This window comes from Callospermophilus lateralis, chromosome 3, assembly GCF_048772815.1.
Source record: "Callospermophilus lateralis isolate mCalLat2 chromosome 3, mCalLat2.hap1, whole genome shotgun sequence".
Taxonomy (NCBI): Eukaryota; Metazoa; Chordata; class Mammalia; order Rodentia; family Sciuridae; genus Callospermophilus; species Callospermophilus lateralis.
In genome coordinates, this window is record NC_135307.1 from 67,947,423 (window position 1) to 67,974,568 (window position 27,146).

At 39.4% G+C, this 27,146-nt stretch overlaps 1 protein-coding gene across 1 annotated transcript in view; it reads left to right on the forward strand.

The window, feature by feature from the left end:
* The first annotated feature begins 23,512 nt into the window (after positions 1-23,512).
* Positions 23,513-27,146, forward strand: part of Kcnh5 (potassium voltage-gated channel subfamily H member 5) — a 284,680-nt gene continuing 281,046 nt past the window's right edge. Inside the window, exon 1 of the mRNA XM_076848335.2 lies at positions 23,513-23,585. Within this exon, the coding sequence (XP_076704450.1) occupies positions 23,513-23,585 (73 nt within the window). The remainder of the gene's footprint in view (positions 23,586-27,146) is intronic.

A 27,146-nucleotide genomic window follows, 5' to 3' on the forward strand; every position in this document is an offset into this window, starting at 1 on the left:
TATAGTTGAAAAGTCTCCCTTGCAGGGGCGAGCGGCGGCTGTGCTCCTCCTCCAATTAGGGTGATCTGTCTACCACGCTGACAGTCCGCTGGGCCTCTTCTGCATGTCAGTCGCAGGTCTGCCTACCTTGCAGGCGCGGGTGGCGGCTCTGCTCTGCCCTTACTTCAATTGGGGTGACGTGTCTACCACACCGGCGGGTCGCTGGACCTGTTCCGGGTGAGGGTGGCGGCTCTGCTCAGCCCCTACTCCAATTGGGGTGACGTGATTACCATGCTGGCGGGTCGCTGGGCCTGTTCCAGGCGCGGGTGGTGGCTCTGCTCTGCTCTGCCCCTACTCCAATTGGGGTGTCGTGACTGCCACAACAGCGGGTCGCTGGGCCTTTTCCGGGCGTGGGCAGCGGCTCTGCTCTGCCCCTCTGGCTTGATGACAAAGTGAGAGAGACTCGGGTGTTTGTGACTCACTTTCTTTACCAAGAAACCAACTTGTTTACTCTTTTTGATGGTATTATAAATGGTGTCAAAAATATTTTTTTCCAATGGTAAATAATTCACTTCATTTTTGTATATCGACGTTCTGTCCTGAGAGTTTGCTGAGTTCATTTAGGATCATTACAATTTTCTATTTAAATATTAATGTAGCCTGAGAAGAGACTATTTTACTTCTTTCATCCTAATTCTGCCTTATATTTTCTGTTCATGCTTTTTTTCCTGGTTAACACCTCCATCCAAGGTTGAATGGAAATAGTTAAGAGAGGACACACATGTTTTATTCTTGATAAATTATGAGAGAGCGATCAATTATGTACGATGGTAAGTGTCTTTCTTAGTTGCCTCTTATTAGGTTAAAATTTCCCTTCTGTTTATAATTTGCAAAGATTTATTGTACATGGCTGTTGAATTTTGTTACATGCTATTTTTGTGCACCCATTTAAATGATTATGTGATTTTTCTTCTTTATTCATTTTACATGATGAATTGCATCCATTGATTTTGGCATGTCACACCAAACATGTTTCTAGGGCACATTCTGCATGATGATTCAGTGATTTACTTTTTATGTATTACAGATTTTATTTGCTAATATTTTCTTGAGTAATTTTGCAAATATGCTCCTGCGGGATGTGTGTCTTGATAAAGCTAAATGTTTTAATCAGCTTTCTTGTTGCTGTGACTAAAAGACCTTACAAGAACAATTTTAGAGGAGGAAAAGTTTATTTGGGGCTCACAGTTTCAGAGTTCTTGGTCCATAGATGGCCAACTCCGTTGCTCTGGACTCAAGGTGGGACAGAAAATCATGGTAGAAGGGTATGGCAGAGGAAAGCTACTCAGGACATGACAATCAGGAGGCAGAGAGAGAGCTCCACTCAACAAGCACAAAATATAAACCCCAAAGACATGCCCCCAGTGACCCACCTCCTCTAACCACATCTTACCTGACCAGTTAATCCATTCAAGAAGATTAATGCACTGATTAGGTTAAGGTTCTCACAATCCAATTATTTCACCTCTAAACTTTTTTGCATTGCCCTAAAACAAGAGTTTTTGAGGGACATCTCATATTTAAACAATAACACTAAAAAAAAAAAAAAGAAATTTAAAGCAATAATGTAGTGTCAGTTTATAATGTCTACAGTTAATGAGTTGAAAAGCAGTAAGGAAATGTGTTAAAAATTTTTGACAAACTTGTATGAATTTACATATAAAGGATGAGAAATTTATAAATCCTCAATTGCAAATTGTCAAGTAGGTTATATACACAAAGACTGAAACTAGAATTTGAGGATTTTCCTTTTTTAAAAATTTTCATGTAGCAAACTCACTCTGTGTCAAGATAGCAGAGATTTCTTTTATTAAGTAATTGTTTTTGGATACGCAAGTTATTTTGAAAAAAGATTATTTTTCTTAAGGTTAAAATGCTAATAATCATCATTACTTTTAAGAAAATATTGCATATAACTATTTTATTTTGTTTTTGGATACTTATGACTTATGTTCTTATCTTCTCAGCCAGGCCTTCTTGATTTTTGTCTTTCCCAAAAGCAGACCCCAAATTTATAATGATAAAATTGTTAGGATGACCCTCATGTTTAAAATATCTTTGAGTTTCCTGGAATGGCCCCCAAGAAACACCAAGATTTCTTCCCTCTTATTCTTCTTGTGCTTGCTTGGCATTTTCCAGATTTTAATTAATTCAAAGATTATTGTGAAAGTGCTTTCGTTTGCCAGACTCAGGACAAAGGAGCAATATATGAAACCAATGAGTCAAAATAGAATTTCAGCCTTCTTGAGATATTTATGTATAAATAAAATGTTAATATGAATAGATTTAGATGATTGTGTATCTTTCATATTAAAATAAACATTAGCATGTTCATTTATAAAGACTGACACACTATCTCTAGAAAGGTTTTGTTTCTAGGTTTAAATATACTTGTCAATCAAGGATAATCATAATATAGTTTATGGAGAGACTAAAGGCCCAGAAATTTGTCTTTTTCTCATTTCCTAAAATATAATCTTTCTTTCAGCATAATCAGTGACTAAATCTTTATATAATTGATTTTGTCTTATAGCTCAGTAGAGGATCCTATTATTCATTCTGATATTGTCAGGTATTATAATAAATTAACAAGAGCATTGAGTCTTATTGTTTGCCAGATTTTCTGCTTTTTATTATTGGTTTTATTTCATTTTTAATTAACAAAAAATAATGATTATATATACATTTATTGGGTACAATGCAACATTTTGATACATATATGCATTGTAAAGTGATCAAATCTAGCTAGTCAATATAGCCACTGAATATATATATTTATTATTCCTTTTGATGAGGATCTTTAAAATTCTCTTTTAGCTTTTTTTTTTTGAAGTAAACAATACATTATTAACTATAGTTACCATACTGTGCAATAGATCACATATTATATTTACCTAAATTTCTCTGATTTAAGATTAAGACTTGGAATGTGTGTTCTGTAAGAAACACCGAAAGAATCTGAGTAAGGAAGTGTAACAGGTTCCCTCCCTCCCTCCCTGTGTCATGAGCCAGGCCTTGCACAAGGCATTCTGGCCAGCATTTCCTGCTAATGTCTCCACACACAGCCAGTGTAGACCATCAGACAAGCAAATGAGCAAACTTTTAGATGACTCCAACCCTTATCCTTCAGGTCTCAGTGAAGCAGAGATGAGCTGGCTTTACTGAACCCTCCTCAGATGAATGATCTATAGACCAATTAAATGTTGCTTTAGGTCACTAAATTTTGGAGTAATTTGTTATACAATCATTGAAATCATCAGATCCAGTGAAGCTATATGGGGTCCCTCAAGATTCCATGTGAATTTTATGACATGAATCTATTTTTCTATAATTAGGATATAAATAGATCATTTTGTGTCTTATATTTATTACCATAAAGCACAACCATGAAGATAATTTATCCTCCAATTCTTTGTCATATAATCTTTAGAATAATTACCGAGACACATTTTCCCACTATTATTTTTGTAGACAATCCTCCTGTTTTGAGTTCCTTCAATAAACTTAATAGTCTTTCTTTCCAAAGTATATTTCTATTTTTCCCCTTGTTTTTTATGTACTTATTACATAAAGTCCATTATGTACTTATTCATTTGTTAAATATTTGTTGAGCTTAGCAAAAGCCAAATGTTGAGCTAAACGTTCCTTTTAGCACCCCTGATCATATTTTTGTTGATAAAGTACTAGTTTCAACTAAATCAAGGACCATACATTTTATATTTAAGGACATAATTTGGATAATTATGGGATGCATTGCCCAACTTACTCTTAATGATTTGCAAGGTAAGCCTAATTTAGGGAAAAGTATTTTCATAACATTATATAAATCTTTACTGCACATCAATTTTTATTGAAATTTCTAAATACATATCTGACAAGATTCGAGCATAATTTTCCTAGATTTTTTAAAAAAGCTTTAATCCTGTACATAAAAGGAAAATCATAAATTTTAAAGTGAGAATTATAGAAAAATATTTGATAATCTATATTTAATAGTAAAAAAGAACTAATGTCTGTGGTCTGTAAAACATGAATGAAAATCTCATAGAATGATTCTTAAACAATTAAACAATTAAAATTAAAATTCTTAAATAATTAAAAATTATATATATCTTCCTGCTAAAAATTTATTTATTGATTGTTAATAGTGCTCACAGATCTATATGTCTTAAATGCTTGAAAGTCATTTCTAACTTAAGACTGTGTTGTCATAGAAACAGCTACAGGTTTATTTTATTTATTTATTTATTTATTTATTTATTTATTTATTTATTTTTTTGTGTGTGTGTCATTCATCCTATATTGCCTTTTACCCCATACTTGAAATGCTGAAATCCTGCCCTTGGGACACACCTTCATTCAACATACACACCTTTTCTCTCTTTTGATTCTAATTTGTATCTTTTCATGACTATACCAGCTTTTCTGAGTTTTTTTTTTTTTAAAGAGAGTGAGAGAGGAGAGAGAGAGAGAGAGAGAGAGAGAATTTTTTGATATTTATTTTTTAGTTATCGGCGGACACAACATCTTTGTTTGTACGTGGTGCTGAGAATCGAACCCGGGCCGCACGCATGCCAGGCGAGCGCGCTACGACTTGAGCCACATCCCCAGCCCCAGCTTTTCTGAGTTTTGTGAGCCATTTTTAGCCTGAGTGCAATCTTGGGGCCCCTGACACAGGATGCCAAATGACCAGGCCAATCAAGGATGGAGTTGGATGAACAGTGCTTATTTCTCCCATGATTGTTAAGTGATGGCCTATTCACAGCATTGGCAACCAAGAAGGCCCAGCTGGGCCTGGGTGTTTTAACTGTGGGTCAGTCAGGTTGGCATGGGGCACCAGTGTGGCTGAGTTTACTCTCTCCTCATCCAGAGGTCACCTTGCTGTAGCATGGCCCAAGGCCCTCACCATAAATCACACTGTTAGCCTGAACTTCCTTTTATTCCCAAGGCCCCAGGTATATACAGACAATCTTATCAAATAGGACATTCCAAGGACTTAGAGGTTATTCCTCAGGAGCTGGCCAGGGGTTAGTCTTTCCTTGGTAATGTGCAGAGATTTAATAACTTAGTCCCCTGAGTCCACCCTTGACTGCCTGCACCCTGTACCTGAGGTGTTGAAATCTTGCCCATCTTTTGAGGTCCAGCACATTTTTATCTCTCCATGAGGCTCTCCCTAAACTTCTCCCTCCACCTACTGGTACTAACGTCTCCAAACTCTGTGTTTTAAAAGCACTTTTTTATTGAACTTGTCTTTGTATAATTCATGCAAATAACACCATGAGTTATGAATTAAGCTAGCATACAGTGTGGCTCACACAGTACCTGAAATGACATCTTCTTAGACGAGACCAATGATAACTGTTTATTGACATGAAATATTATTATCTCTGCTCATGTTTTGTCATTCCTACTTTCTTATCAAATTACTTTCTAGGACTACATTGTCTTAATTTTAAAATAGGTACTGGTGACATTTATGAGTCATGTAACTTATTTTTGCTATCTCTGAGAAAATATAATCCCACCAAGATAAACATCGTTAAATGTTGGTGGCTGAAAATATCGTGCTATTGTTCAACGGAGGAAGCAGCAAACAGAGCAGAATAGTAATTTTATTTTCTGTAAATCTCCTGTCGTCACTGTCTATATGAGGAAGCTGCATCATTAGGTTTAAGTATACCAAGGAGAAGCTGATCTGGTGTATTAGAGGTTGTGGACCCCCAGAGGCAGTCTGCCCTCTCTACCATGCCATTATTTTATTTTATTTTTTTTAAAAAAGCTTTGACTACATGGGTGAATTAACATTTGACTATTTCTATTGCAATTAAATTAAATGAATCATTATTTTGCCACCTAATACATCAGAGGTAGACACTTTTATGGTTGGCAGAAACTCTTGCATTTGAAAATTTCCAGTAATTGCTAAGTATTCCTGAAAACTTCCATCTCCAACCATGTTTTCCAAAACTGTGCAGTTTGCTTTCCAAGTTTTGAAGCAGAAAACACATACAATCTGATCATTTGCTCTCTCTTCTTTGCAAAGAGAAGCATGTGCTCTCCCTGTTGGCGACCTTCTACTCTGGCACAGACCCTAGAGCTCAGGTCTGGTGTCTTCCATGGCACCATGCTCCCTACTCAGAATACCTATTACTGTCCTGTCCTACTGACAGATGGGTAATGGTAGCAAAAATGATAACACACATTAAAGTCTCTCTAGTTTAGGCTCAACCCAGGCTCCATACCTACTTAAAAAGAGGAAAAATACAAATTGGCATCAGTACTTCTCCACCTCTTCTCTCCATCATGTGGTGGGCCTCTCCAATTTCATTTCTTTCTTCTCCTTCCTGCCAAACCCTTCCTGATTCATCCATCATAGTGAATATTGGTGTCTAGATGCTCCAGGCTGGTCCCTCCCTCCATGCCTCTCTCCTTCCCTTTCCCTCAGTGCTTCGGCTTCTGCTTTTCCATTTTTTTTCTTCTTTACTTAGTATTATGTTGTGTGTGTGTGTGTGTGTGTGTGTGTGTGTGTGTGTGTGGTGCTGGGGATTGAACCCAGGGCCTATGCATATGAGGCAAGCACTCTACCAATTGAGCTATATACCCAGCCCCCATTATCCTGCTTTTTGAAGTCTTTCTTTTACACTCAGGTTCCATCTTCTATGTTCCCATCAAACTTTGTCTGTTCTTTTGTAAAAGCAATTTTTGTGCATTGTGATAATTGGACTACATACGTGTGTTTCTTTTCCCCAAGGTTTTCAACTCCTTGGGGAGAGAGTCTTATAATAGTTCTCTTCTGCATTCCATTGCTTATCACAGAGGCATGCAAAAGATACTAAAATGAATAAACAAATGACTCAAAAACACAGGTTTAGTAATTAGATCTGAGCTGGCATCTCAGCGCTACAACCTATTTGCTGTGTAATCTTACACAAGCTACATGTCTTTTCTGAACCTTCTTTTTATCACTTATGAAATGAGGATGTTAAAATCTTCCCCACAGGGCTTTTATGCAGTTTAATGAGATTACATATGTAAAGTTTCTAACACAGGGCTTATTTTTATTCTAGATAAAAGTAGTTCCATTCCTTACTTTGCAAAATATATACTCAGTTATGTCAAAATAATCAAATACAGGAACTGGTGACAGGATGGGAGAAAAGAAAATCATTTTAGGGTCATATATTTGCTACTGTGAATTTACAAAATGATGCATCCATATGTTGATTGGAAATTTATCAAGAGAAGAGGTGGGAATACGGAATTTGGGGTAGATTTAGCTTTATCAGCATTTTATCTTGTGTACCTCGAATAGAAGGTGCGTTTATAGCAGTCTTCTCCTTGTGTACTTGCTGGGGCTAGATGTCTGGTTTATCACTTAGTTCATGCATGTTTTTCACTTTAACCAGTTATCAATCTTTTGGTTGTAATTGACAAAAAACAAAATTCAAACTAACTTGAACATTCAAGAGAATGATATGTCACCCTAACACATTCTAAGTGTGCATGCATGTACTTCAGTTTGAAGCTCCATCTAGTGACCTACAAAGTACCAGGCTCTTTATTTTTTAATTAAAAAAATTTTTTTTAGTTGTTGATGGACCTTTGTTTTGTTCATCTATTTATATGTGGTGCTGAGAATCGAACCCAGTGCCTCACACATGCTTGGCAAGTGTTCTACCACTGAGCCACAACCTCAGCCCCAGGCTTTTTTATTTTTATCTATCAAAATGACTGCTTTAATACTTCAAAATCTACCCACTAGGGGAGAGAGATAGCTTCTCTTTCCCAATAATGTTCAGTAAAATCATTTAATATCTTCTTTGTTCTGACTAACCAGTGTGCTCATCTTTAAATCAATCATGGTGGATAGAGTGGGTAGCAAGTGTTGATTGCCTTAAGCTCCATGGGACACCTTTCCTGGTGCAGTAGGGTGGAGGCAATCTACACAATGTGGCTGAAATTGGGAGAGGGATGGTGCCAAAGAAATTTTGGTTACAATTTTAAGAAGACATGAGACAACAGGGAATGCAGTTCAGAGAGAGCCAACTTATGTCCAATACACATCTGTTGACCATCTACCCCATTACCTGGCATTGCAGTGGTAAACACTGAGAATTTTTGACAGTATCTCTTTTAGTGTTCAGGTAGAATGTCGCACAAAAGATAATGCAGAGGGTGTAGGAGGGGGTATTCTTTTTCTTTTCTTTTTTTTCATGTGTACTAAATAGGGAATGTTGCTAGCATTATCTTGGTTATTGTCAAGAAAGAATGAGCTTGTTTTTAATTTAGAATAGAGTCATTTTCTTACATTTAATTTTTGTCATAATGGACATATATTAGGTGTTTTCTCCAGTAAGTCCCTTGGGAAGTCACCTTTTTTCCAGTTATAGGTGCTTTCTGTTTCCTTCCATATGGAATACAGTTTAAAGCAGAATGGATTTTGAGCATTCCTGAACAAAAAGAGGTTTACAAACATGACATATGGAAAATATTTTTTTAAGTTTTGTGAGTAGCATTTTAATTCCTAAGTTTATTTAGGTCGGATTCACTTTGTTACACACAAGACAAAGTGATCTGAGGAGCTGCTAATAGATTACAAAGTTCTATTACATTAATAAACATGAACTTACTCTCTGGAAATTTCATTTCAAGTGTTCCTTTTTGAAGTCATGTAGGTGTCTGAATGAAAACATTTTCTTCACTATATTTTGGTCAATTTTTCCATATCTTGAATGTAAATAATAAAAGTGAATGTGTCATCTAGTACCTAACTTCTTTATAAGATGACAGAATAGTTTTCATTATCTGATTATCCCTAATTATTTTGTAAGGTATTTCTAAATATTCAGTTCAGATTTTAGGAAGAAAATTTGAGACTTCTATAAGCAGGAATCTTACCACTGAAAGAGAAAACACGTGGGTTGTTGTTATGGGCTAGATCGTGTCTCCCCGAAACTTAGGTGTTGAGGTCTTAAACCCCTAATGCCTCAGAATGCAGCTTCGTTGGGAGACAGGACATTTAAAGAAGTGATTAGTTTGTGAAGAAGTTCTGAGGGTGAGCCCTAGTTCTATCTAGAGGTTAGGACACAGATGTGAACAGAATGAGAACCCTGTGAAGACATAGCAAGAAGGGGACATCTGTGAGCCACAGAGACCTCAGCACAAACCAGACCTGCTGGACTTCAGTCTGGGCTGGCAGCTTTCAGAACTGTAGGAATGTAGATATTTGTTGTTTAAGCCACCCGTTTGTGGCATATTGTTATGATAGCCCTCGAAAACTAATATAATCTTTTATCAATGAAGCCATGTTGTTTCCTTGTGAGCTTATAGAGATCAGGGACTGAGGTGGACCCATCTGCTTCCACCTAACTGGAGCCCGCCCTGGAGGTGTGTGGAACTGTTTGTTGAATTGAACTGAACAAACACCGACTATGTTTTGATCACAGCAGTAGCAGAGCAGCTGGCTGCCAGCCTGACACCTGAAGTTTCCAGACTATTGCTTGTCTAGTTCATCCCAAGAAAAATGACTTGTTTGTTGTTGTTCTTTCTTTTTATATAAAAGTGGAAGTAAAAGCATACAGATATAGAACTGTAATCTGGTAAAGCATTGTAAAAATTGTAAAAATAATCTGATAAAGCATTAATGTATGGGGGGAAAAAAAAGTAAAACTCACCCAGAGGTTCCCCACCCAAAGTATTGACTATTCAAGTTTTGGTGTAAATATTTTTTTCTTCAGGATTTTTCTGGGTGGCCATATCAATATTGTTATCAATTTATTTTTCCCTAACCAAAAAAGTCATGATTTACATAGCATATTCTTTATAATATCCTTACTCCCATATAATAGATTGCAGATATTTTTTCAACTTAGAAAATAAAATAAATGTAGATTTATAGTATCAATTTCCTTTTTAAAAAATATTTATTTTTTAGTTATAGGTGGACACAATATTTTTATTTTATTTTTATATGGTGTTGAGGATCAAACCCAGTGCCTCACGCATACTAGGTGAGCATTCTACCTCTGAGCCACAAACCCAGCCCATAAAGTAGCAATTTCAAATAGCTGAATTATAATTCATTTAAGGAGTATACACTGACTTATTTAGCCTCACCTCTTGTAATTAGATTATTTCTTGTGTTTTCCTAATGTGAACAGTACTGTGAGGAGTTGGTCTCTTTGTTGGTGTTCTTGTCACATCATTCCTCTTTTTACTTCCAATCTCTTTACTTACTAATTACAGACAGATGTAAAACCCCAGGCTCTATTTGATACGCGAGGAGTTGTAGAACTTGTGGATACAGAGGCAATGCAGTCATCTTTTGAGGTTCTGTGCAGACTTCTTTTGGACGGCTCCCAGAAACCAGAACCTTTCTTGTGAGCTCTAGACTCAACCACCAAATTGACTCCATGCCCACGGCTTGCCTGTATCAAATCCAAAATGTCCCAAATATGGCTTCTGATGTCTGTCCTGAAACCTGTCTTTCACTTATTGGTCTTTCCCTTTTGAATCAAAAATAGCAACTGTTGCTAGAGTTGCTACAGTAGGAATGAAGGTGGGATCCCCTGCTTCCTCGCTTGTCTTAACTTTCCACATCCATTCAGATCCCATCGGAGAATCTCTATTTTTATTTTTTTCTCCCATGATGCATCTTCAAACTACCTTGTTCTTTCTGTCTCTGCTGTCCATTTTGTTCCTTGCCTAGATGATGGCCATAGCCTTCTCACTGGTCTCCCAGTCTTCCCTCTGCTTCTTCCACATAGCAGCAAAAGCCATCATGCTGTACAAAGACTCACTGATATTGCTATCACAGGATTTCTTCCATTCCTGTCTCGTTATTTATGTGAACAACATTTACTGGTGCTTACAGCTATCAAAATGAAAAATGAACATGTTTGAATGCAGTTTTCCGTTTTATGTTTAATAATACCGATTTGTAGTGAAATTTTTCATTAATAGATTATTCATAACATTAATAATGACTTCTCCCAATTAAAAGATCATGCCACAGCCCATCTTAAAATGCCCCAATGGTTCCTCTTTATACTTCGATTTCAAGGAAAGTTCTAGGTCCTTGCTTTGGTCTACAAATTCAGAATGATAAGGCACTTATTTATGTGATCTCACCTGAGATTTCACAAGTGGTTCCCCCTGGCTGGCCTGCTTCTTCTTCTTCTGGACTCCTTTCCCTTCTACTTTGCTATTTTTGCCCTCCACAGAGACACTTGCACTGAGTATCTAGTCTAAGTTGTGCCCCCACCTTTATTTTTTCTTTGCTCTCAGTCTCTTGACCTGACATCTTGGAACTATTTGTCTTGCAAATGTTTACTTTTATTGCTGTTGTTGTTTACTATTTAATTCCTCTACTTGAAGGTGGCTCCAAGAGGGCAGGGCTGTGTCTGTCTCAGTCACCAATGCACCTCTGAACTGTAGCACGGAGCCAAGCACACAGTAAGCTCTCAAAAAACAATCTGGTGATTTTTGTTTTTTCTGTGGTTTTCTTACACAACCATGCTTGTATAGCAGTGTTAAAGAGCTTTAACTGCAGGCTTAACCCCACTGTGAGGTTGAGGAAGTCTTAGTACCTAAGGAGATATGTCCCTACCAGATGAGGTCTTGCTACTTTAAACTCAAGGTCTAGTGACTTTGAGATGAATTGCTAAGTGCTTGCAGTTTGTTGAGCTACAACTTTCATTCTACCCCTCTTCCATTCTGTCTTGTCTCCCTTCTCCCAGTCTCATCCCCTTCTTCCAGAGCCTGTTCCAAACTACTGGACTTCTGCCTCTGATATGGGTTCAAACTTAGGACTCGTGGTTTCTTTGCCTAAGGACTTACCAGCCCCTCTCCTGAAACTGAACTTGTTCCTGAGCTCATCTATGGCCTTGGCTGGGTTGTGCCTCTGATCAGATAGATTGTCCTCCTCTCCTTGTTCTTCTACCCCACCCTACCTGTTCCACTGGCCCAACTGAAAATATTGCCAATCTTTAGAGATGTCTGCCATGTGTCACCCAAGGTATGGATGACAGTCTAAACTGGACTCAAGTTCACCACTGTCATTTTGGATTTGGGGATTTGAACTGCTTGCTGCTCAGTTTCATTGGAGGCAACTCTAGGGAAGAGGCCTGGATTTGAATGTTGGTTTTGCCACTTATTAGTTGCATGACCTTAGGTAAGTAATTGACTCATTTGAGTCTCAGTTTTCTCATCTGTAATTTGGTGGTAAATAATGTCTATATTGAAAAGTTGTTAGAATGAGAGATTGCCTCTGACAAGCACCTGGTACAGAACCTAGCACAGAACTGGTGGTTTCTGTGTTCCTAGTTCCCTTTTCCATCCCACTAGCTGATGACGCAGGTTCTGGCCTATGTCCAAGGAATCACATGGGCTTTTTCAGGCTGTTCTCTTTCTCTAAATGTGAACTGAGATGACTTTTCTGAGTTTCTGTTTTCATTTGGCCTGTACATATCCTTTAAACAAAAGTTCTCTCTCTCTCTCTCTCTCTCTCTCTAAACTAACTCTGGTTCATACATCTAAGCCACTTTGATCTATTCCTTTCTAGCATAAGAGCCATTTGTTCACCTTTGGAAGTGAACATGCCATAGTTTTTTTTCAAGGAACCCTATAGACAGAGAAGATGTTGGCCTTATTTCCCTAAAGATGGGTATAGGGTGGACATTAGTCATTACATTCACATGAGAAGGTTATTCTTAAAATTGGAAACATTTTTTAGATGAATTCTAAAGCTATAATGGCTTTATTCTCCAAATGATATGCAACACAATGGCTGTTCGTGATAAGAAAGTTCTTTGGGATGACTTTTAAAATACACGATATATATTTTTTTCCAATAATACAATTGGAATTGCATGACCACAGAACTTCTCTGGAAGGCATAAAGCTGCTCTCTGGAGCTCAGACACCTTGGTATGCATAATTTGAAGAATTACTGGGATTCCATATGTTTCTTCATTCCTCCTAGACAGTGTTGATGTTTAGAGACTTTTTCTTAGTTTGCTCTTTGTTTAAACCAAAGCATGTTTGGTTTAATCTACTCAAAGAGGTAACATAAACTGTTCTTTAAAGAATTGATACCATATTCAGAATGGGATGTTTGTGACACAGCAGATGGGCTTGTGATCAGACTCAATTGCCATTTTATCAAATTTAGAGTAAACTGAAGAAGATCCCTAGCAGCTAACCCAGCTCCTCAAACAACAGAAGCTTAAAATATGTTAGTAGAGAAAGAATGAATGCATAAACAACTCAGGGTTAGAACTCTATAAATTTAAATGAGTTCAGGATTATTTAATCTTAAAATGTCAGAGTAAGTAAATTTTTGTTAGTTTCTTTTCTGGAGAAAAACAATCAGAGATCACAGTGGCTTCCATTCATTGAGTACATCCTATAATGGGTGCTATTGCTTGCTTAATTCTCTCTTGCATTTGGGAAACTGTACCTGCCTCCAAAGTCTGTGAGACTACCCATATGGTATTTACCAGCAACCAGGATAGAGTATGTACCCCAGACTAAGCTAGTGATGATGCTGCATCTCTTTTGAAACTATTCCTGGTGTTAGCATTGACGTGTAGACATGTGACCACGTTAGGAGAAGTCAGGGAATTCTCTGGACTGACGATTAGATGATAGAACTCCTATAGTTTGGATCTGGATGTCCCTCAATGACCCAGTATTAAAGTTCCTAGCTGGGTGCTATTGGGAGTTCATGGAAACTTTCAGAGATGGGACCTAGTAGGAGGTCTTTCAGTCCTCTTGGGCATGTCCTTGAAGAAGAACATGGGATGCCCTAGCACCGTCTTTTTTTTTTTTTGTTCCCTGTGGTGAGCAGTTTTGTCCCCACCCTACAAGTCTCCCACCAGGATGCATTGACTAAAGGCCCAAAAGCAACGGGCCAATTGATAATGGACTGAAACATTCAAAACTATGAGCCAAAATAAACATTTCTTTTTATAAGTTGATTTGATATTTGTTACAGTAATGAGAGGCTGACCAACACAGAAATAGAGAAGTTTCTTTTTACATTGATACAGCTAAATTTAGAAGTGGTGGATCTGGGCTGTAGTGTGTAGGTAACAATGTAAACAACTGGCTTTCAGGAAAAAAATGCATATGTATGTATACACATGTATATTTAAATTCATTTTAAATTCTGTTAGATGTATAACACATACTTTTCAAATAATATTAAAATAGTCAACTCTTTTTGTGTATTTCATCTAGTCCTTTGATTCTCATGGGAAATTTTCACTAATTTTTGCCCGATTCCTGGATCTATCATCAACCTCTGGTCATAAGCGATAAAAATGTTGTTGAATAAGGATTAGTATTTTCATTTATCTTAATGATGAAAATGAAACAAAAAAGTTATATGTTAGAAATTTATACATTTGTCAATGCTATGAGCAACTTCTTTCTTGAGTAGGGTAATAGGTTTTGAATACTAAAATAGCATTTCCTTGACCTTTTTTTTTGTTATTTAGTGTGTTACTATGGTTTAAATGTTTATGCCTCCCCAAAATTGAGATCTGGGTTATTGTCATTGGATATCCAAGGTTTGGAGGTCCACACTGAGATGGGGCAGAACTTCCTGACTCTCTCCTTCCTCTCCACCGTGTCTCCCTTCCTTTAAACCAGGGAAAATGTCCTTATCCAGGACGAAGGTGGAGCATATGAGAAAGATGTTTCTTACTAGATATTTTCCTACTCTTTTGAGTGACACTGTGGTGTAGTGGTTAAATAGAATGAGTAAGAACTTGGGCTCTGAAGGTGGAATACCTTCATAATTCTGGTACATAATTCTTGTTATATCAGATACCATCTTTGTGCCAGTTATTTAACATTTTTTTTACCCTAGTTTTATTTTTGGCTTAATAGGGATAATTTAAACACCTGCTATGGTGCCTGGTGCACAGATGTATAATAAGAATTTGTTGAGTTGAATTAAATTCAATTTTACTCTATTATAATTAAATGGAAAAACACATGTAAAGTACTTAGAACAATGTCTCACACCTGGTAAGAATGTACATAGCCTTTCTTATAATACTTTTCTTATTGCATTTCTGTTAGTCTAACGCGTAGGCTTTTGAGATTCAAATACCAGGAAGAGGTGAGCTGTGGTGAGGAGTGGGAATACAGTGAGAGCAAGAGGGCAATAATATATATGGGGGTCAGGGAACATTTGATGTTTCAAAAATATCAACTCATCATATGTAATGGCTTGTTATTTGGTTTATCTAATCCTGGACTTTTCTTTCCCTAAGACATCTTGTATTCTAATTTCATACCGATTTATTTTCCTAAAATACCATGTCACTTCCTACTGAAAACATGCCTTTCATTGCACACAAAATAAAGCACAAACTCCTCAAATTGGCCTGACAAACCCCTAACTGTGCCTCCAAGCATCTCTTTCACTTTAAGTACAAATTTTCTACTTCTTGTCCCATAAACAAACTTTCCTTTCATCATGATTTTTCTTTTTCTTTTTTTTCTTTTACCTAGAACTGACCACCCCACCCCCCACCCCGCCTTCTCCCTGAGGATTCCCAGAAAGTGGCAAAGAGACAACGGATAACGGAAACCTGATCTTCTCATAGACCAGTGTGCTCTGACTTGGGCCTATCACCATCTGTAAGAGGTACCTTTTCCTAATTCTCATGAAGATGCCATAGGGGTCGGTGGCAGTTCTGGTGAAGGAGGTACATAAAGTTTTAACTGTATTTGTAATCTTTTCTCTTCAGCAGTGAAGCAAATGTTGCATCAGGAAGCACAGGGTGGCCTTAGAACTAGACACAGGAAATGATTTTTGCCAAGTCTTTGGGGAATCCAAGGACTCTTGGAGGAAGTGACATTTCTCCTATCATCTGAAGGGTATGGCTGGTAATACAAGATATCAGTGGAGGAGGAGAGAGGGTGCTGTAAGTGGAAGAAATAAAAAGGCGTATAGGCAGCAAGGAAGGGTGAGGATGTGGGATTGGAGTAACTGGCCCAGGTAAGCAGGAGTTGTTAGGGAAGGATGTAAAAAGATGGAGTCAGGGCTTTGGACCTGAGGGAAAAGAGAATCTTGGAGGTGTTGAAACAGGGGAGAGATGTAAACAGATTTGTGCTTTAGGAGGATCACTTCCGCTCCCACGCAGGGTGAAGAATTGATTGGGTGAAGTTTGGAGCTGGGGTGGAGGATACAGGAGCACACAGGACACAGGGAGACCAGTGAGAAGGCTGCTGGGGAGACCACAGGAGAGATTATAGGGCCTTTCCTTCAGCGGTACCCATGGAGGGAGAGAATAGGGAATACTAGGCAGAGAAGTATTTGTGAGGTTGAATGGACAGGATCGGACGTGGAGTTGGAGAAGCATTGAATTTACTGACTTTAATACCTGGCATGGATAGAGGGGGCAATTCTGAGGGAGAAAATTTGGGCAGGCTGCAAGTTGATGCATTTGCTTTGATTATGTTAAATGAGGGGTTCCTGTGGAATTGCCACAGGGAGAGAGTGAGTCAGGACATAGGTATATGGTTCTAAGTTGTAGGAAGGAAGTCTGTGTTTTAGAATCCAGAAATTTATAGATTTCTGTATATTTGTATCTCCTTTTTTCAGGGTTATCAAACAATATCTCAGCAGGAAAACCTGTCAATATTCACAGTGTGTGGGAAAAAGAAAGAATATAGATGGCTATATGACAGCTCAGATCAGGTTTTCCTGGCAAACAAATTTGTGGCAAATTTATGAAAAAAATACTTTATATCAGATTTTTCTGTTTTGTAAGTATGGACACAGGATTGTCCATCTGTGCTATCTAATTTAATGCTTATATCAACTATATGAGGCATTATTACTATTCTCTCTCTCTCTTTCTCTCTCTCTCTCTCTCTCTCTCTCTCTCTCTCTCTCTATTATTTTCTTTTTTAATAGATAAGAAAACCCTGGCACAGAAAGGTTCAGGTGCTGAGGTCTCATAATTAGCATTCAAAACCAGTCAGTCTAAGGTAGGAGAAGATTTCCAGAAGAAGGGATTGGTATCAGGGTCAAGTGTCATAGGCAGGTAAAGTAAAATGAAGAATAAAATTGCCTCACTGGATTTGGCAAATAAAAAATGCTCTTTTGGGAGGTAATTTCAGGAACAAGTGGAGTGGACACCAGTGCATGTGGGTTAAGGAGTGACTGGGAGGCAAGAAATGGAGCATCCTGTACAGACTCCTCTTCTGAGATTGTCCAGGAATAGAGTGGGTGGGGGAGAGAGAAAGAAACAACCAGTTATAATCATTTTTTTTGGTGATGCTAGGGATGGAAACCAGGGCCTTGCATGTGCTAGGCAAGTGCTCTGCCACTGAGCTATATCTCCAGCCCAATGAAAGCATTTGTAAAGCATATTTAAAGTTGAAGAGAAAAAAGAGGGGACAGTCAGTAAAGTGGGTTCTCTCTAGAGGTACAGGTGAGTAGGATCCAGAGCAGAGGTGGAGGGACAGAGACCATAGTTGCTTCCTATTTGCTCAGAAAAAAAAGAAGGAAAAAAGAACAAAGGCAAGAGTCTAAGGATTGACAGCATGACCTGTTCTCTGTGAGTCATCTTCTGAGATTGGGAGGTGAGAGGGTGACAACTGAAGTGTGAAGAGACACAAGCACTGAGAAAGCTACTGCAGAGAACTGAAGATGCAGTGGATCGAGGAGTATAGAACTGGGTGCATGGAAAGGGTCTGGTTCAGTTTGAAGGTTTGGAATTTACGGCTCATCAGTCTTGGAGGTTTTGTGATTCTTCCTGAGATTCTCAGCAGCTACAAATACTGAAAGAACTGGGTATGTTAGAGTTGGGTTTTGCTAAGTCTTCATAACCATCTTGGAAGCTGAGGTTCTTGGCACAATATCTAAATCCCAGGGATTCTCCTAGAATGAGCATTGTCCTAGATAGTGACCCTCCATCCTGATGCACATTGAAACCACATGGAGAACTTGAAAACAACAACAACAACAACAACAACTGACATCAGTGTCTCATCTTCTGTTTTGGTTGATCTGGACTATGGCTTGAACTTTGAGATTTTTTTGAACTCCCCAGCTCCCCAGATGATTCTTGAGGTCAGTCAAGGAGAAATTTTTTTGTTCTTCTAAAATTTTTGTTCTTCTAATTGTTCTTCTATGTCCAAATAAAGTTCAGAAACTATATCAGCCAGAATAGGCTATGTTATAGGACAGTAACAAACTGCAGAATCTCAGTGTCTTAATACAATGAAAGTTTGTTTTCTGCTTATATAATGTCTACTGCCACTCATATGGGCAGCAGTCCTACTTGTATTGCTTGGCATTCCTTAGTCATTGAGGCAGAGGAAGAGAAGCATGGGAAATGAGTCATAGCTCTTATATGCTTTTACCAGGAAGTAACACCCATCATCTCTGGTCATTTTTCATTGGTCAACACCAGTTGCATGGCCACGACTAATTTCAAGGAAGAAGAAAAGGAAGCTGGATATCGATGAACATTAGTAATGAGCACCACCTACATAGGGCTTTTATTGAAATACAAGTAGAGGGAAAGAACAGGCTTATGTATTTACTTTCACACCCTTATATAGTACTTATTGCATGCCAGATATTATTTTAATGGATTTCAAATAGGAGCTCATTTAATCCTCATAACAGCCCTATTAAGTAGGTGATTTTATGTTGATTTTTTTTCAGAAGGGGAAATTGAGGTTTAATAACTTGTTCTAAGTCATGTAAGTAGCAGAGATGAGATTGAATTCCAGGCAGTCTGGGTCCAGAGTCCAGAGCCCCCATTTTGCTGAGCCTCTTTAGTTTTGCTTGCTCCCAGCTCAGATCCTGTATGGGGTGAAGGGAAAGCGTGGAGGTGGAAGTGTAAGTTTAAGTGCAGGACTTTGTGCATTCAAAGGTACACAGCAATGCTTGTATATGTCACTGCTAGTGTTCTAGAAGGGAGGCACAAAGTGAGGTTTGGGGAGAAGGAAGTGGAATGGATTGATGCTGCTGTTTCTGAGACCAACCCTGGAGAGTGACTTCTGACCCTTTCCTTCTTCCCTTCCTTCCATTCCTCCATCCGTCATCCATTCAGCATCTGTCGATTGGATTGTACCCTGGCTCTGTACTGGATTTTCTTAAAAAAAGAGAGCAGGGACAAGGAGAAAAATCATTCCCTCAGAGAGTAGTGGTTGGGCCATTTGTACATAAGGGATCAAACATTAAATCAGATTTTCTGAAAATGGATGTATAATTATAGCTACTGTCAAATAATTTTGATCTAGGCAATTCATATGGGCAGCAGTTCTCCTTGTACTGCTTGGCATTCCTTAGTCAGTGAGGCAGAGGAAGAGGAGAATGGGAAACTGAGTCATAGCTTTTCTATGCTTGTACCAGGAAGTAACACCCATCACCTCCAGTCATCTTTCATTGATCAGCACCAGTTGCGTGGCCACAACTAATTTCAAGGAGGAAGAAAAGGCAGGGGCATATTGGCAAACATTAGTATGTTCACCATTAGTCTATATTTTAAAATCCTCAAAGGAGGAGTGTTTGATAAAAAAAATCATTCATCAAATTGCAGATCATAAATTCCTAATATAACAATTTTCTAAAGCTTCACTGTTCTATTGGTTTCTGTTAAAGGGGAACACACCTGCAGTTCAACTCATTGCAGTTCATTCTGTTGTCTTCAGAGTCTAAAAATACTTCCAGGGATTGGAACTCTTGGTTTTCATAGAGTTAATATATTAACATACCACAAGACAGAAAAAAAAGGACACATGATCTCACTTTAAAATGGATTGTTTTTGCAATAAAATAAACAAAAAGAAGCCCTCTATATGACATTGAGGCTTTTAAATTCCTCTCTCACCTGTTAAGTCCTGTGGTTTGGTCACAACATATGGACTCTGTTTGCAAAACACTTTTTAAAATGCTGTATTGGCAACTCACGGCAATCTGCCAGCACAATCCTTAGGGTCAGGCAGTCCATACGGCTGCTGCTGTATTTTCCTTAACTCTGTTTTGATTGGGAGCTGTTGCAAGTTGTTGCCAGGAGCTTCTCCTTTCTTGTGCTGCAGGAGCTGTTCTGGCAATAGAGATGGCTGGATGTTGATGATTGTTGCCAAACTAACCCACTATTCAGGTTATTTTCTATTACTTACAAGGAGCTTTGGCTACAGGGTCAGGAGACCCGATTGTAGTCTCTACCTGAGTGCTCCAGTGCACTGAGTCATCTAGGACAAGGCATTTCATCTTTCTATGTCTCACTTTCTTTCTTTACAAAATGAAAAATTTAAACTGCAAGACTAAGAAAAGTGTGTCATCCAATAATTTGACACTTTATAACCACCAATTGCTTTTTTTTACAGTTATTAAAATAATCAAAAAGTTTCAATGCTGGGCAGTTATTAAGGACAAAGAAGAAAGGACAAATGTCATTGTAATTAAATCTGTAGATGGAAATAAAGGAGGATGTTCTACAGTAATTGTGTGACTGTGTCTTAATGGAGTCCACAAGAGTTTCCTCTTTGGGAAGTGTGAGCTAATACACCCACAGAGCAATGATTAGGAACAGGGATATTTATACTAGATGGGAAATGCTGGGAAGCTGGGATTTTAAATCAATACCCAGAGGCGAGATGTGGGCAGCTGAAGATGTGCAAAAGAACATATAGATTTGAAATATTCTCTGTTAATGATGATGATAGAATTATCATACCATGCTAGAAATCTAGGGTAGCAATCTGTGAGAAAAAAATACACATGTACATTTAAAAAATATAAGCCTGTCTGTTCACTACCTCAGTCAATGAATGGTTGATTAGTCTAGGATATTTAACACAGGTCGTTTAAGACCCACTAGAGGGAAAAAATTCAACTGTGTGGTTTAGGCTGGGGTGGATGTGTGGGTTTTGAGTTTCCCTACGGCTGTTGCACACCCTACCAAACTGCAGTGAGGGAGATGTAACCTCTTTCCTGAGGCAAGCTAAACATAGCAGATCCAAACTGTGACTGAGTTCTTGTTATTTAACTGAAAACATTCCGACGTATTTAAAAGACATCCTAGCTGTAGGGGGATTCACTCACCTTTTCTGCGAAGCTTCAGGAGAAAGCTAGAATAGTCTAGTATTATTACATCTAGTCTCTCTCTCTCTCTCTCTCTCTCTCTCTCTCTCTCTCTCTATATATATATATATATATATGTATATACATATATATATGTGTGTGTGTGTATGTATGTGTGTATGTATGTATATGTATGTGTATATGTATATATATATATATATATATATATTCCCCCCCCCCCCCCAGAAAGGATCTTAGCAGAACAAACCACTTTTGCTTCGTGTCAACCTTCTGGTTTGCTCAGATGCCCAACATTTGGCTGGGCAGATGGAAATTTCAGAGAGGAGAGGGGAAAAAAACGACCTTAAGTTAAAGTCTGGTTGTGCATTTAACTGTTTCGCTGTCTCTGGACCACTGGCGCTCGTCCTTACCCAGCGTGCTCTGGAGAGGGAGGGAGGAATAAAGGAGAAAGATGGGCCCACGCAGGGTGGGGAGGAGGATAGTAAAAGGGAGAGTAACAAAGTCCCCTGAGGACTACAAAGTCCCCCCAAGGCAGGTGTCTTAGATGTTACCCCAACCACAACCCAGGAAATGCCTTCTGCTTCTGGCAACCTGACCAAGATCACTTCGCGCTAATATTTTGAACCCAGCAAAAGTGGACGCATCTATCCAATTAACCTTTCGTTTTTCGGCACCCAAGACTTTGCTGTCACAAAGCACTGACTCCGCTCCAGCGTACTTTGTGTCCTCCACTTATTGACCCTGCCTATACAGTCCACAGGTCCAGGTGGAGACACCCGAGGGGAAGTCTTGCTGGGCTTCTCAAACTTGAGCGTGTGTGTAACATGTTTACTGGAAGGCTCCTTAACAACAGTTGGTTAAACTCCATTCCCAGAGTTCCTTGCTGCCTAACTCTGGGATAAAGCTCTGAACTTTGCATTTTTAACAAGTTCTTAAGTGATGCTGATGTTGCCAGTATGGACCAGACCGCTTTGAGGACCAATGCTTAGCTAAAAGAAGGTGCCACGGCTTGGGATCCCCCTTTCTTTCCATTTCTCCCCATTCTATTCGCATTTATGCAATTTTCTCTTCTCCGTGGCAATCCCTGGCTTTTGGACCGTTTTACCGGTTCCACTGATTCTGAACGTGTATGATGGTGGTGGCGGCGGTGGTGGAAAGCGGGTTGCCCCTGCCCTAGTCTTGCGCAGCTTCGTCTTCACAGCCTTCACTGATTTCCCACACAAATGCCACCTGTCCCACTGTCTCGCTTGGTGGGGATTATCCACACTCTTCCTTTACTCCTTGCGTCAAATGAAATCCCTTTCTGCAACTTTGCGGCGGCAATAAGGCTTGCTGCTCGCCTCTGGCGCTCAGCAGCCTTTTGGGGAAGCTCCCCTGTGAGGATCCTTGCTCTTCAGTATGCCAGACCCAGCCTGGGGCAGAGGGACATTCCGGGTACCACCTCTGCCCTGGGACTCAATCTGGCTCCAGTTCGGGGCTGCGGGGTATTCTGGGTGCAGAAAGCTCCTCTGTCTAGGCTTCAGGCGCTGAAGCCCGGAGGGGGGCGGTAGCAGCGTCAGGTGGCTGCTCTGCGTCCCCGTGCACCGCCCAATTAGATGCTACTCCGCGCTCAGCCTAGGCAGGTTAGGGAGTCCATCGGTACCTCTGCCGCTGGAGCCACGTTCGTGGGAGCTGCGGTGGCTTACGATACCGGCCGGAGAATGAGATGTGACCCCTCCAAGTTCTCATTGCCCTTCCTGGCGCTCTCTTCTTCCATTCTAAAGCGTCTATTGGACAGTGGGCGCTAGCCTCGATCTTCGGGAAGAGAGGAGCGACGACTAGGCGCACCGCCCAACAGAAGTTGGGCAGCGCAGGGCAGCTGTGATCCAGCTGCCCGAGCGGGGTGGGTTAGGAGACCCGGAGAGGCCGGCGCAGTCAGGGTTCTCTATCTGGGCTAAGAAGGGTCTTGAATTTGTTCTTTCTCTCCCCTGGCCCCGGGGCGCGGGGCAGTGGGAGAAATGCTGAGCCCGCGCCCAGGCGACCGCCGCCGCGGCAGCAGCCTCAGCAGCAGCCTCAGCATCAGCACCGGCGGGACAGCGACAGCGGGGGCGGCGCAGGCGCACTGTGCCCGGCGGAGCCTGCAGTTCCCGAGCCCCGTGTGCGGCACCGCCACAGTCTGGGCAGCGGCGGCCGGGGGAGCGCTACTACCATGAACTGCCTGGTCCTCCTCCCCAGAGCTGCTCATCCGGGTCGGGCTGGAGACACAGTCAGGGGACCCCGCCGCCGCCGCCGCGCCCCCTCTTCTTTCGGCTCGATCTCCTCCACCTTTTCCTCCTCTTCCTCCACCTTCTCTTCCTGCTTCCCCCCCTCCCCCGCCGCGGATCCTGGCCGCCGCTCTCCAGACCCAGGATGCCGGGGGGCAAGAGAGGGCTGGTGGCACCGCAGAACACATTTTTGGAGAACATCGTCAGGCGCTCCAGTGGTAAGGAGAGTTGCAGTTCACAACACCCCCACTTCCATCCCGCCCACGCGCGCCCCCCGTCCCATCCCTCTCTTAAGGGGGGAGGGGGATGCAGGGAGTCTTTCCTGGTGGTTTCAGTTACTAGTCGGACCTGATTTTGGTGGGCGCGGGGTGGGAGTGAGGTGACAGAAGAAAGTTAGTTGATCTCCTTCCTGGGAGCCTTACTCCCCCGCCTCCCACCTGTCCAGAGCCCGGGAGCAAGGGAAGGGGGTGGGGTGGGTAGAGTATAGGTACATCCGGAGAATAGAAGTGAAATTTCGCTTTAATGAAGGTTGTCTTTCTGTCTATCCTCTTCTCATATTTATTCCCAAGTAGCCTGCAGAAACTGACCACATTTATAAGAGTTAATCTCTGAGGAAGGATTTCCTTTGAATTGGGAATGGCTGCGAAAGTGGCTACTTAATCAGATTTAAGTCTCTGGAAGGGCTTTTGGTCACAATTGGCACAGCTGAAAGATATCCTGTGTTAGGGAGAGTAGTTGCAGTTTAACCTAAAAAAAGAGTGCTTGAAAAATGGGAAGGAATTACTAGGGTCAAATTTGTGTTTAAAGTTTCTTTCTTTCTTTCTTTTTTTTTTTTATTCTTTTCATTGTGCATTGATCTATATGATATATTTCATTTGGCTTACGCAGAGAAATGTAGACGTGAAGCAGTAGCTCCTGTGCTTTAAATGCAATTGGAGAAGAGATTTTTAAAAATGCCATCCTACCTGGCTACTGATATGAAGGTTTTGTCTTAAAGTGTCTTTAAAATATCACTTAGGCATGTACTTCCTACAAGATAGTCTGGATAGGAATAGCTGTATAATTCACGTTTGAGACCCTATTATAAACTTTGCATTTTTACTAAAATCTGTATCTTCTACTTGTTTTTAATTCCTTTATATAATTTTTAACCGTATAAGCAACATATATGGAGTATTCTGTAAAGTTTTTCCTTCAGAGGCCTGTTATTTTATTTGAAGACCCCTTGCTAGGAGAAAGACAGTTCTGCATATGGACTACAGTAGACCTTGGAACAAAGCAGTGGAAATACTCTCTGCAGTTTTGTAATTCCTTGTTTATTCATTCACTCATTGAAATAATATGTATTTGGGTGCCTTATACAATCAACAATCTTTGAGTCCTTTGGAAAAAAAAAGTGATTGAGACACTTCTCCTGTTTTCAAGAAGCTCCTGCCTAGTGGGCAAGTCAGAGGCACACTTAAATGATAATAAATAATCAAATGCAATGATGTTTTTTCTGACTTCGGAGATTATACTGATTCTTAGATTAGGATCTCCTCTAATACTAGGCTTGCAAATATTTCCTCTGTTTTGGGGACTATCTGTCTCATAAGGTTTCCCTTAAATCTCTGACTGGTATTTAATCTGAGGTTTGTGACTTTATTTTTTCCACTTTGCTAAATGCTCAGTGTTATAGAAGTCTAGAGAGGCTGTCTTAAAATTGGGTTGAAAAAATGAACTAATATAACCTAGTCTTGTATACATTTTAATACCTATAATATTTTTAGTATTCTAGTGTGATTTCATATGAATTTTCAATTTTTACAGTGTAAAATGTAAATTAATACTGGCATGTAATTTCTAAACTTGTACATTACTTACTTGTGCTAATACCATACATAGATTTAGAATATGAGGGGATGTTACTATTAAAATAACCAGTCATTGGGGGGATTTAAAGGTTATTGGAATCAGTTACTTAAGACGTATGAGTATTATTTCAGCTTTCTCATCCTCTTGGGTTATTTCAACTCCACATAATTTGGTCTGTGAGAGAACTTTCTAGAGAAGGCCTTAGGAAACAAAACTCAGACTCTGTAACTCTGCTTGGTAGAGAGGATGAAGATGAAAATTCCTTGATTGAAGTTTACTAATATAATATCTTGGGTTGAAGCTTCTTATACAGTCTGGTATTATGAGCCAGTTTTTATAATGTTTTGCTTTTAAATATAGAATGAAATTAAGGTTTACCTTATATGGTCCAGAAATATCTGCTTCAGTTGCCTCCATTTTACATCTACCAGCCAACTTGATGAATATTTTATCTTTTCTACGCTTCATGCTCATAATTGTTTTGTTGGTTTAATGTTTCTTTACATGGATAACACCAAGTGTGAGTGTAAATTTATCTGTTTTGGCATTTTAAAATCCCACCTCTAATTGCCTATGGTTAACTTTGAATAGCGCTACTTGAAACTCCTAGCTTCATTTGAAATGTGTTTGAAACTTGAATGTATGTGCACACCTATATTTAATAAGTGCTGAAAAGTCTCGGTACTTCTTTCACAGGAATTCTTCAGAAATAGAGAATTACAGTACTAGTCCACACATTCATGTTGGAGTATCCCATAGTTGTAATTTCTATATGATATGACAGATAAATTGAAATATTTATTTTATGAGATTGTTTAATTGAGATTAACAGAACACTTCTTCAGGGTTCTGATAGATGGATCAGGTTTTGTTTTCCACAGTGAAGATTTTGTAAGTCCATAACTTAACAACATTGAAGGTGACATTTTGGCAGAGCTTTGGTGACAAAGGAAAGTAAAAGAGCCAATTCCCAATCTGTTTAAGAATTGAGCAGAGACTTGTACTGTATATTGACCTGTACCCCATGAAAAGCTTTTTTTTTATTTTTCCTGGTACAATGTCCTTTTCTTCTTATGAAAAGATCAGATCTTGTAGTGAGAGTTAGATAAACATAGAAAAAATAACACACACACACACACACACACACACACACACGACATAGAAACAAATAGATAAACAGGCATCCACCCAGACACAGAGACAAGACACACAGGAAGCAAACTAACTCGTGGTTTTTCATATACACAAAGGGAAAAAGAGATGTAGGAAAAAACAGAAACGTGTGTGTGTGCACAAACACACACACACACACACACACACACACACGGGGGGGGGGAGAGAGAGAGACAGAGAGACAGAGAGAAAGAAAGAGATGTTAGACATGAAAGGGAAAGGGGCACAAAGAGAAAACATTAGGCATTTATTTTTGCCCATGGGTAGCTAATGAACAGAAATCCCAGTCAGTTAGAAATCCATCAGAGAACTTTTTGATGATGCAGAACAAAGGAGCCAGAAGTATGGCATATTTGAGTATAGCTTTTTAAACCTTAGAATTTCCCAATAAAGTTTCAAACTCCTCAGCTGCAATTTCCCAGGATAACTGTAGTATTGCCTTCCCTCAAGTAGCAACTATTGCCTATTTGCTGTTATTTTATACCTCTTGAGATTGGATTTTTATTTTCTTTATTTAGTGGACTCTGTTACAGAAAAGGATTGCAAGTTGTTACTGTTGATTCAAAGTCTATAAAATAAAATAATGAGAGCCACTGAGTAGGATGGATATCCACACACACATGCTTTGTAGCCAAATCTCAAAATAAGACTAGTAGAGAATTCCTCTCTTTAGTTTTAAGATTCAAGACAAGTTAAGATCATTTTTAGACAAATAAAAGAAATTATAATAATTCCTTACATGTGATTCTAGT